Source organism: Saimiri boliviensis, chromosome 3 (assembly GCF_048565385.1).
Source record: "Saimiri boliviensis isolate mSaiBol1 chromosome 3, mSaiBol1.pri, whole genome shotgun sequence".
Taxonomy (NCBI): domain Eukaryota; kingdom Metazoa; phylum Chordata; class Mammalia; order Primates; family Cebidae; genus Saimiri; species Saimiri boliviensis.
Window position 1 is genome coordinate 91,218,853 of NC_133451.1, and position 12,071 is coordinate 91,230,923.

At 44.0% G+C, this 12,071-nt stretch overlaps 1 protein-coding gene across 4 annotated transcripts in view; it reads right to left on the reverse strand.

Annotated features, from left to right (window-relative positions):
• Positions 1-1,133: 1,133 nt before the first annotated feature.
• Positions 1,134-12,071, reverse strand: part of TSPAN5 (tetraspanin 5) — a 191,488-nt gene continuing 180,550 nt past the window's right edge. For all 4 annotated transcript variants that reach the window (XM_074396485.1, XM_003929530.3, XM_074396484.1 and 1 more), the window contains 4 exons: positions 9,918-10,043; positions 7,130-7,177; positions 6,907-7,023; positions 1,134-3,345 (listed from right to left, as the gene is read on the reverse strand). In XM_074396485.1, coding sequence (XP_074252586.1) covers positions 3,280-3,345; positions 6,907-7,023; positions 7,130-7,177; positions 9,918-10,043 — 357 coding nt within the window. In that variant the 3' untranslated portion in view covers positions 1,134-3,279. The remainder of the gene's footprint in view (positions 3,346-6,906; positions 7,024-7,129; positions 7,178-9,917; positions 10,044-12,071) is intronic.

Genomic DNA, 12,071 nt, shown 5'->3' on the forward strand with positions numbered 1-12,071 from the left:
AGACCATTGTGGCCAACATGGTGAAATCCCGTCTCTACTAAAAATATAAAAATTAGTTGGGTGTGGTGGCATGCACCTGTGGACCCAGCTACACAGGAGAATTGCTTGAACCTGAGAGGTGGAGGTTGCAGTGAGCCGAGATCGTGCCACTGCACTCCAGCCTGGCGCCTGGTGACAGAGGGAGACTCTGTCTCAAAAAAAAAAAAAAAAAAAAAAAAAAGAAAGAAAGAAAGAAAGAAAGAAAACTCTCAAGAAGCAGAGGATTGGTCATCTCCAATTACCACTGATAAATTTCCTTAATATCTAAATAACATTGTTGTTCAAATATCCGGGAAATTAGGCAAAATGTTTCTTGAGCAAGTCTGAGACTTGTCAGGATCTAAGTGTGCTATGCGAACCTTAAAATTTGTTTTCATTTGATCTTTGAAAAAAGTCTTTAATCAGTTCTAACAACAGAAGTCTTCTTCTGCAGTGATAATTCACAATGAAAGACATTTAAGCTGACATTTCCCAAATGGGTTTTTAAGATTCCGGCTCCAAGAGACTATGAGAAATTATTTTCTTATAAAAAAGGTTGTGAATATTATCAACATTTATCTAAGCCCATAAGTCATAAATCCCACCAGGCATTAAATTTTCAAGGGAGCTTTTAAATCATACATACCCCAGGTCTCCCACTCCAGAACTGCTAGGGGTCAGGTCTGGGGATCTGTATTTCACATGGTCCCCAAGTGACTGTAACCAGCAGATGACAACCTCATGGGCAGGGATTTCCTACATATGGGGCTCTGGCCCCTGTGTCTTGTCAGTCAGCATTTGAAAGTATAAAGAAATGCCCTTCCCAATTACAAAATCTTACCTCTCCATTTCCCTTCCTAGAAAACTGGATCCCAAGAGCAACGCTTCTCAAAGGGTAGTTCCCAAACAGCATCACCCATGATCTTATCAGGATACAAATTCTCCGTCCCCACCCTAGACCTACCAAGTTAGAAATTATGGGCATGGAGCAAACACATTCATGTGTTTAACAAGTCCTCCCAGGGATTCCGACACCCGCTAAAGCCTAAGAACCACTGGATTCAAAAATTTCACAATTTCAAGAAAGAAGTAACGAAGACAGACACAACTCCATGTAAGGTAGAACCAAGTTTATTAATGACAGCCTTTATTACAACCACTCTCAAGTGTAAAAAATAAAGGGTGATTAATTAATATTTAAAACTCACTCGGACTTGCTGTTTGGCCTTTCAGTGGATATGCCAAAGAGCAGGGATCTTGCCTGATTCTGAATCAACTGGCCAGATGGAGTTCACTGGAGAATGAGGCAATCAACAAAAAGACAAACGATGCCGGCTGGAGGGCTCATGTCTACTCCGTGCTGGAAGGACATTACAAAATGGCAACTGTGGTGGGGACAGAGATGAAACAAGACAACCTTACAGTCAGAGTAAGACGTGAACACCTCTACCTATACAGAGACAAAAACACACACATGCAGAGCCATACGCACACCCAAACTGTGAACACAAGCTTTGAAAAGAATTTCCTCTCTGTCCTTTCTCTGAGCAGACTGACACATTCATCAGCCACCACAATGCACCATGGGGCTGAAATAGAAAACCTTGCTTAATTTTCACAAAGCATGCTAGCTGGCTGCCCGGGATGTGCTGGCAAATCTGTCCGCACCGTAAAATGTGCCTGTGGTTTTCCCAGCTTTCCACAGACTGATACCTGCTCCCCAGGAGGGCAGCAGCCGGTGGACACAACCTGGATTAAAATCTAGAGGGCAAAGCTCGTCCCTCCCACCTCAAGTAGGGGCAGGGGCGGCAGCACCAGGAAGTGGTTTCCCACTTTGTGTTAGAGTACTTGCCCCGGTTCAACGCATTCCCCTCCAAAGTATTTGTGCTTTGATACCATCCTGATGGTTAGTCTGCCTAAGAGAACTGAAGGAGCTATGGCCATGCACTATGTTCTTTTTTTAATAAAAGCAAACTAAAACTGGAAGAAGAAAAAGAAACCATTTAGAAGCTTTTTGATCGTGCCAATGTTGTTTCAAAATTGGGTTTAATTCCATTCACAGAGAAAGAAGGGGAGGGTCAGAAGAGGCCACTCAGATCGACTGTGGAAGAGAGTGGCAGCCCATGGAAGCACGTGCAATGGCACAGCTGGGCTCTTCCCAGCCACGCTGGGAGGACATGCCGCAGCCTCCCAAGACTGTGAAACTAGGAAATAAGTGCTGACCAAATAACATACTTAAATGTTTGTAGAAAAGCTGGCAGAAAAGGGAGACGATGGATTCAGGTTCACAGGTCATGCAGGTTAAGATTTTATCAAAAATGAATGCTTGAGCTGAGTAAGAAAACACTAAAATTTAAGTGGAACCGTATCATAGCTTTCACCTTTGGGAGACGAAAAACAAACAAACAAACAAAACAAAATGACCCAGAATATTCCAGAGTTTCCAAAAATCCAACTGCTAATTTTGGCAGGGTGAGAAGAAGGGGGTATTTAACTAATACCTCTTCATTAACCTCATTTTCTCCTTGAATGTCACTGATAAACAAAGCTCAGGCCTACTTAGAAAAAAGGCCAGTCCTGCTAAAATACGGCATCATGAAGTCTTCCGACGTTCTTGCTCGGTGCACGTGAAATACACAATTTCTCTTATAAGGAGACTTTCCAGGATAGGCCAAGTGTGCTTGCCCAAGGGACTTGCTGAACACCATCACAAAACGTGAACCCAAGGACGAGTTGTTTTCCTCTTCAGATGAGAGTTGCAAGTGTTTCCTAAAACGTACATGGAGGGAGGCCGACAGACCACTGCCCTCCCAGGCGAGGGGCCGACTCCTTGAGGAGACGCACTCCTATGGGCCATAGAACAGAAGGTGGTCCGTCCAAGGTGGGGTGACGAGCAAAGCTGCCTCTCCCAGCCCTCCAATTACGGAAGGAGAGGACAAGACTGTGTTTTCCGCAAATTCAAGTACATCTGGGTCCCCCACCCTCCCTTTTTCTCTTTTTTGGTAAGCATCCAACCATCCATCAATTCATGGCTACAGTAGAGATTCATGGCGCAATGACTTTCATACTGGTTATTTATTTTTTAAAATTCTGTCAGTGAGCAGCATTTCCCAGTTTTACACCCCCCTAATGGCAGCTCCATTAGGCGAGACTGCAGGCTGCACTGTGATTAGGTCCATGCAGCTTGGACATCAGTTCGGCACGCGGGAGGGTCCCGAAGGTGGGTCTGTCCAGTGTCTTGCAGCAGCGGTTGCAGGGGCTCTACCAGCTCGCCCTGACAGCTTCAATATCGCTAACCAAATTCTGGGCCAGGCATATCCCAAAAATCTGAGAAAGGGAGAAAATGTGAGTCAAACAGTGGCACTCTTAACTTCATTAGGCTCTTCCCTGGCCACTATGTCTCATTTTTTAAAATCGTTGATTTTTGAATTTTTTTTTTTTTTAAGACGGAGTTTTGCTCTTGTTACCCAGGCTGGAGTGCAATGGCACGATCTCGGCTCACCACAACCTCCACCTCCTGGGTTCAGGCAATTCTCCTGCCTCAGCCTCCTGAGTAGCTGGGATTACAGGCACGCGCCACCATGCCCAGCTAATTTTTTGTATTTTTAGTAGAGAGGGGGTTTCACCATGTTGACCAGGATGGTCTCGATCTCTTGACCTTGTGATCCACCTGCCTCGGCCTCCCAAAGTGCTGGGATTACAGGCTTAAGCCACCGCGCCCAGCAATTTTTGAAATTTAAGATGTAATTCGTATGTGGTAAAAAGCATCCTTGTAATGTGTATACTTCAGTGGCTTTTAGTACATTCACAAAGCTACGCAACTATCACCACTATCTAATCAGAGAACATTTCATTACCTCAACAAAAAATCCTGTACCTGTGAGCATTCATTCACATCCCACGACCCCTACAGACCTGGCAAACACTATCCTACTTTCTGCCTCTGTGGATTGCCTCTTCCAGACTTTTCATATCAAGTGAATAATATAATATATGGCTTTTGTGACTGTCTTTTTCATGCAACAAAATATTTCCAAGGTTCATTCACATGTACTATTAATGTATTCATTTTGATGGCTGAATGGTATTCCACTGCATGGACATGCCACATTTTCTTTATCTACTCCTCAGTTGATGGGTATTTTGCATTGCTCTCATATTTTGGCAATTATGAATAATTCTGCTATGAACATGAGTCTACAAGTTTTTGGGTAAACGTGTTCTCAATTCACTCCTAGGAGTAGAATTGCTGGCTCATATGGTAGCTCTGTATTTGACTTTTGAGAAACGGCTACATTGTTTTCCAAAGAGGCTGCAACTTCTCATTTCCATCAGGAACGTGAGGGTTCCATTTTCTCCTATCCTTGCCAATACTTGTTACTGTCTGTCTTTTTTATTCTAACCACTTTAATGAGTATGAAGTATGTGGCTTTGAATTGCATTTCCTTAATGACTAATGACGGTATCTTTTCATTGTGTGTGTGTGTGTGTGTGTGTGTGTGTGTGTGTGTGTGTGTGTCTTTTTAAAATAATTTAAGAGACAGAGTCTTGCTCTGTTGCCCAGGCTAGAGTGCAGTGATGTGATCAGGGCTCAATGCAGCCTCAAAGGCCTGGTTTCAAGAAATCCTCTTGCCTCTGCTTCCCAAGCAGCTGAGATTACAGGGACAAGGCACCATGCCTGGCTGCCCATTTTTAACTTGTCTTCTTATTGTTACATTTTTAAAGTTCTTATATTTTCTAGATACTAGAAGTTATCTTTTCACTTTCTTGATGGCAGCATTTTCGGCACAGAAGTTTTACATTTTGAAGTCCAACGTGTCTACATTTGTTTGGTTGCTTATGCTTTTCATGTCATGTCTGAAAAGACACTGCTTAATCCAAAGTCACAAAGATTTATGCCTGTGTTTGCTTCTGGTGTTCAACAGTGTTAGCTCTTATATTTAGATCTTTGCTTAATTTTGAGTTAATTACATATGGTGTGAGTTAGGGGTCTAAATTCATTATTTTGCATATCCAGTTTTCCCACTACCATTTGTTGAAATGACTGCCCCTTTGAATGGTTTTCGTCCCCTTGTCAAAAATCAACTGACCATAGATGTACAAGCTTATTTCTTCTTTTTTATTTTTTATTTTTGAGACAGGATCTCACTCTGTCACCCAGACTGGAGTGCAGTGGCATGATCTTGGCTCACTGCAACCTCCCGGGCTCAGGCAAACCTCCCACCTCAGTCCCCCAAGTAGCTGGGACCATAGGCATGCGCCACCACGCCTGGCTAATTTTTGTGTATTTTGTAGAGAAGAAGTTTTGTCATGTTGCCCAGGCTGTTCTCGAACTCCTGAGCTTAAGTGATCCACCTGACTCAGCCTCCCAAAGTTCTGGAATTACAGGCATGAGTCAACTGCACCTGGCCTTATTTCTCCTATTTTTTCTTTTTTTTTTTTTTTGAGACAGGGTCTTGCTCTGTCATCCAGGTTAGAGTGCAGTTTCACAATCATGACTCACTGCAGCCTCAACCTTCTAGACTCAAGCGATCCACCTTGGCCTGCTGAGGACCTAGGACCATTGGCATGTGCCATCACGTTTGGCTAATTTTTTTTTTTATTTTTACCTTTTGTAGAGACAAGGTCTTGCTATGTTGATCAGGCTAGTCTTGAATGCCTGGGCTCAAGCCATCTTGCTGCTTTGACCTCACAAAGTGCTGGGATTATATCCATAAGCTACCACAGCTGGCCTGGTTTTACTTCTTGATTTTCAGTTTATTCCACTGATCTATATGGCTAACCTTACTCAAGTACACACTATACTGATTACTATATAGCTTTGTACTAAGTTTTGAACTGGGTAGTATGAGTTCTCCAACTTTGTTTTACTTTTGCAAATTTGTTTTGGCTACTATGGGTCCCCTGCTTTTCCATATGAATTTCAGGATCAGCCTGTTCATTTTTGCTAAAAAGGTGGTTACAATTAAAAAGGTGTTATATTAATAAAAAGGTGTTGATAAAATGAAGTTTCATAATTGTGAACACAGGGTATCTTTATATTTACTTGGGTCTTCTTTAATTTCTTTCAACTATGTGCTCTTGGGAAAGTATCACACCAACAACATGAAGAATCCAGCGCTTGAGACTGGCCAGAAGAAAGGTGCTCCCTTCCCTCACTAGCACTTTGGCAAGGTGACTCGGGGAGAGAAAGGGTTATGGCTTCTCTGTGAAACTCCCCAAAACCTTAACCTCGCCACTGAGATCTACTTCTAACTATGCATGTTTGACTCAGTTGCCACAACATGGTATTACTGAGCCCATGTAAATGACGGAATGCCAGCAAGCAACAACTGATCTAATCAATGTCTCCATCTTAGAAAAAGAAAAGGTTTCCTCAAATATTTCACGATAGTAGCATCTAAACTCAGAGCTTTAATAAAACACAAACCAAATCATTTAGGTCTGTTCCCCAGACCTCCAATGTGTCTTAAAAACTGTGACAGGAAGGTTTTTGTTTTCCTTTTTTTTAGATAGATAGGGTCTCGCTTTGTTGCCAAGCTGGAGTGCAGTGGCATGATCTTGGCTCACCGCAACTTCCACCTCCTGAGTTCAAGTGATTCTCCTGTCTCAGCCTCCCGAGTAGCTGGGACTACAGGCGTGTGCCACTAGGCCCAGCTAATTTTTGTATTTTTAGTAGAGACAGGATTTGGCCATGTTGGCCAGGATGGTCTCAATCTCTTGACCTTGTGATCTGCCCGCCTTGGCCACCCAAAGGGCTGGGATTATAGGTGTGAGCCACCGTGCCTGGCCCCTGACGGGAAGGTTTTTAAGCAAAGCTTCGATCCTGGCAAGGGCTCTGCCAGGGCATCATTCCCCTATGATATCCATAAAGGACCCTTATCTTACCTGTAGCAATGCAATGCCTATGAAAATACCAGCCACGATGGTTAAATTGTCCTGCAACCACTTCTCAAACTGGGGCACACAGCCTTTCGTGTAGATTACAATCTGCTGGTCAACTTCCTTCACAAGGGAAGAGAGAGCACACTGTCACAGATAGAGCACCAGGGACATGCCAAAGCTCCTCCAACACCCTTTGTGCTAAGCAACAAGATGAGATTCCACTTACTGGTTTTTGCCTGGCATCATAGCCACACTGAGTGTTGATGACATCTTCCTGAAGAGGAAAGGAAAGAGAAAAGTGAAATTTACTCATTAAACAGAAAGCCCACCTAGAAATGTGCAGAAGACCTCTGTTACGCATGGGTAATAAAACGTGTATCTGAGCAAAAAGACTGCAGCACCGTGTTAAACACTTTATACACATGACCTCATGTCATTGTTGCGACAATCTTCAGAGGTAGGTATTAAAATATGCCCGATTTTACAAAGAAGGAAAATTAAGGCTTGGGGAATATCAGAAAAGACAGCAAGTCTATCACACAGGAGGCTGAAGATTCAAAGTGTTGCCAACCCCAAGAAGCTTATGGGATTTAGGGCACTTGAGACAGTTAAAAAACATAACCTAACTCTTCAGGTGTGCTCTTTTGGATGGACTGCTAGTTTTTAATCTATATACTTCTGTGTTAAATGGGTTTTCAATGAGCTTTTAATAATTAAAAAACAAAACAATGCCCCCATCACATATCACACGGACAACCTGACGTCTCACAGGGTCTGATCAGAAGCATGGGTTCCACTTTTTTGGGTTAGTTTATTTTCCTCCTCTGTGGGGTACGGGGCAGATTTTATTAGCTTAGAATGCAAGGCACGAGCTAGCTCTACCCAGAGGATGTGTAGGTGCAAGAGGAAGCATTGATGCCTCTGAGAATCCAGAATTCTCCTGAGGGAGTGTTCACGTGGGACAGGAACTGGCCAGAGGAGATGCGCTGTGCGGCACCCGCTGGCCAGTGCCAGGCCAGCAAGATGAGCCCCTTGGGCTCTAAGCGGACACTCTGCTGCCATGTGGCCCTCCTCAGAGGGGAGAGGGAGAGGAGCTGGTGGGAAAGGGCAGCCGGCGGGGCAGCACAGTCCTTAGTGACTTTGTCTCCTCCTCAGACCAAGAGAAATAGCCGAGGTGGTCCCCCGGGGGCAGTCTGCAAGACGTTCTGCTTTTCCAAGACCACAGCTCTTTTTAAGAGCCCGACCACCTCCACCATAGGAAGGAGCATCCCCACTAAGCTCGTCAGCACCCACTCGGCTCCGCTTCTGGGGGAAAGAGAGAGCCTTGGGGAGGACATTCGGGGACTGCAGGGCCAGAGGATGGTTGAGGAGACCCAGAAGGGCTCTGTGGTTAGGAGCGCACACAGATGTGCAGAGTAATCCCTCATGTTTGTCATGCTAACACTAGAAAGTTGCTTTTGTTTTTTTTTTTGAGACTAAGCTTTGCTCTGTTGCCTGGGCTGGAGTGCAATGGTGCAATCCCAGCTCACCACAACCTCTACCTCCTGGATTCAAGCAATTCCCTGTCTTAGCCTCCCGAGTAGCTGAGACTATAGGCAGGTGCCATCAACCCGAGCTAATTTTTGTATTTTTAGTAGAGACAGTGTTTCACCATGTTGGCCAGGATGGTCTCAATCTCTTGACATTGTGATCTACCTGCCTCGGCCTCCCAAAGTGCTGGGATTACAGGCATGAACCACTGCACTCAGGCTGGAGTGCAGCGGTGCAATCTCGTCTTCCTGCAACCTCCACCTCCCAGGTTCAAGCAATTCCCCTGCCTCAGCCTCCCGAGTAGCTGGGACTATAGACACATGCCACCACGCCCAGCTAAGTTTTTTTAAATTTTAGTAGAGACAGGGTTTCACCATGTTGGCCAGGATGATCTCAATCTACTGACCTCGTGATTCACCCACCTCAGCCTCCCAAAGTGCTGGGATTACAGGCATGAGCCACTATGTCCAGCCTTTTTCTTTTTTTTAAAGAACTGTGGTCTCACTGTCACCCAGGATGGAGTGCAGTGTGGCATGACCATGGTTCACTACAGCCTCCAACTCCTGGGTTCAAGTGATCCTCCCATTTCAGCCTCTAGGATAGCTGGGACCACACGTGTGTGCCACCACACATAGCTAATTTTTTTAAGTTTTTTGTAGAGATAGGGTCTCACTCTCTTGCTCAGCCAGGTCTTTTACTCCTGGGCTCAAGGGATCCTCCTACCTCAGCCCCGAAAGTGCTGGGATTACAGGTGTGAACTACTATTCCTGGCTTAAGAATTGCATTTTAAGTCATTCTATGTTTCAGGTACATGATTTGACCCAAAACATTATCAAACCTGTGGCAAAAGGGAGTGATTTATAAATAGATTTTATATTTTATTCTTTTTTTAAAATAAAATGCAAACTGCGATTCCTGTGATTACTACGACTCTCAAGAGTCCAGCTGCTGCGGTCTTTCTACACAGCAGTCCAGCCCTGTCTTGTCTGGAACTCTCCTCCTACTCCTAATATTTCCCTTAGAACTGAGCCAAAAAGAAAAGGGTTAGTTACTAATTCCAAACCAATGCAGAGAGCTCTTACAGGAGCCTGCCCTTCTCATGAAGAAAGACTAACAGGGCTACAGGTGGCTGCCTAGGTCTCATACACCACTCCATCACCTGCAGGCAGTGGAAGCTTGGGAAAGTCACTTACACCTTGTGTGGCTTGATTTCTTCCCCTGAAAAGGGAGGGTAATGGTGGCATCTGCCAGTAGGAATGTTTCCAACTTAAAGGCTTAGAATAGGAACCAGCACACACTGCTAAATTAATGCCAGCAATTATTACTCCTACTAGGAAGATTTGAGCACTGTACCTGCTACAGAAGCTACAATTAGGAGTAACCAAGTAAGAAGAGGTTTCAACAAAAAAATTACTCTGCCCCTCCCATGCATACTCTCGGCTTGATGTTGAGAGCAGGCCAACAGTTCATTGGCATTCACTTACTGCAGGGTCTTTAGTGCAGCAGGAGAATGGAACGCCACATCGCTCTCGACTTGCATTGGAATCTGTGCAATTGAAGTAAATATTTAGGTTCCAATCATCAGCTCCAAAAGCCCCACAGCACTGCCACTAGAGCAAACAGGAAAGAATTAGAACATCCCAACTTGGAGGCAAGATGGTGCCTACACTCACAGCCACTGAACGACACCCAGCTTCTGCCAGTTCTGTCCTTTCTGCCCCAGACTTTATTTTTAAGTCAAACTAAACCTAAATGGCCCATATAAAAGCTTCCAAAGTAATTAAGGCCGAAGGTTTGTAGGGATGTGTTGGCACGTGATTTAAACGACTGATGAGATCCGTGGTGTTAGGTGGAGGAAGGGCAGAGCAGCTATACAGCAGGGCTCGGTTAGAACAAGATCTGTTTGGCTTGGGCATGTCATTCTAGAAGGAGAAACGAACATTCTAGAAGGGTAAATAAGACACCAACAACAGTGGTAGTGACAGAAGGAGGCAAGTGGGGTTATGGGTGGGCTACTGTAGGCTTACTTTTTTAAAGTTTGGATCTCTATATTCTAATGGTTCGTTAAATATCTGATTTGTTTTATGGAGGTAAAACTGAAATGCAATAATCTGTACATTTTAAAGTATACGATTTGATAAATTTTGACATCTGTATATATCACAAAACCATCACTACAATCAAGAACTATATAGTTAATATATCCATTACCACCAGATTAGAGCTTTACTTTTCACATTTGTTTCTACTCTGAATTTGTTTAAAAACAAGAGCATGTGTTTTACATTTTCAACTTAAAAATGTCAGTCTTCCAATTAAAATATAATAAAACAACCATTTACATTCAGTGGTTCTTAAATGAGGCCTGAGTCAAAGGCTGCTACACAACCCTGTCCTCACTCCCCTGGGATGTACTTTCTTTACTTTGCTGAGTTAAATAAGTATCAAGCCTCAACCATTTGAAGACTTTCTGGGCCAATAGTGACTTCTAAACATTAAATTCCATGATGCAAAAATAAAATCACGTGAAACCACAGTGTTTCCATATAGAGCACACAGCATTCCAAGACAACATGGTCCTTCCAGGGCTTGGGGTGTGCATTTCGAGGTGTGTCCACAAAGCTCCATCAAAGTGCCATCGAGCCAGTCAGGAATAATGCCGGGGAAGGGATTATTAGGGAGCCCGAACCCACTAGAACCGAATAAAACAGTGAAGTGGGCTGAGGACATGAATCAGGGCTTAATTTCCCACTTATGGTACAACTTGCTCCAGGATGGATGTTGCTGCCACTGAACAAAACCACATAACCCAGCTCAGTCCTGAGTGCCTAAGGAAGGGGGTGGCCTCCCTCGTGACGAGTATTGACATGGCTGCTGCCTCCCTTCATCAGAGGTAGAAAACTGTCCAACCCCAAGCAGACTACCAGTTCACTGGGCTTCTGCTTGCCCTCTGGTCCTGCCATATGCATGAATGCCACAGACACCACTATCCAAGTCTGCTCAGCCTACCTGACTTTTCGGTGCAGGCATATAAACACCTGCAAATCTGTAGGACCTGACGCCTTAAGCCTAATGTCAAAACATGTATGTCTCATCAGAGTGTCATAATATCCCTGTGAGTTAGACGGTAGCTAGTATTATTTCCATTTTATCACTGGGAAAATAGGTCAAGGTCCCGTGAGCCCAGGGTCCCTTATCAGATTTTGGCACTAGACATGTGTCTTTTGGTCCCTTGCATTCTGAGTGAAACGAGACATCTGTCACTTTGCTGGCACTGAAGAAGCCATTTCACAGGCATGCTCAGGGACCAGAGGGAGTGGCCCCGACTCCACCACACAGATTCTTCACTTGTTAGAAGCCACTGGGCCATAGGAATTTCTAAGCTTATGCTTTTAACTGCATGTGCAATAATATTTGGATAAGCACGTTTTAGGAACTTTGTGGCAAATTATTCTGTTAATAAGTAGATTATTATAAGCTGTGAAATATCAAGGATTACCAAAAAAGGGGGCAAGGAATAAGAAAGATCCATATTTACTAACCAAAGAAAACTTTAAACCTGGAGCAACAATGCTCCTCAAATACAAATAGGAAAGGACATCCATGATTAGAACTTTTTGCTCAAGCATCTTCTTTGT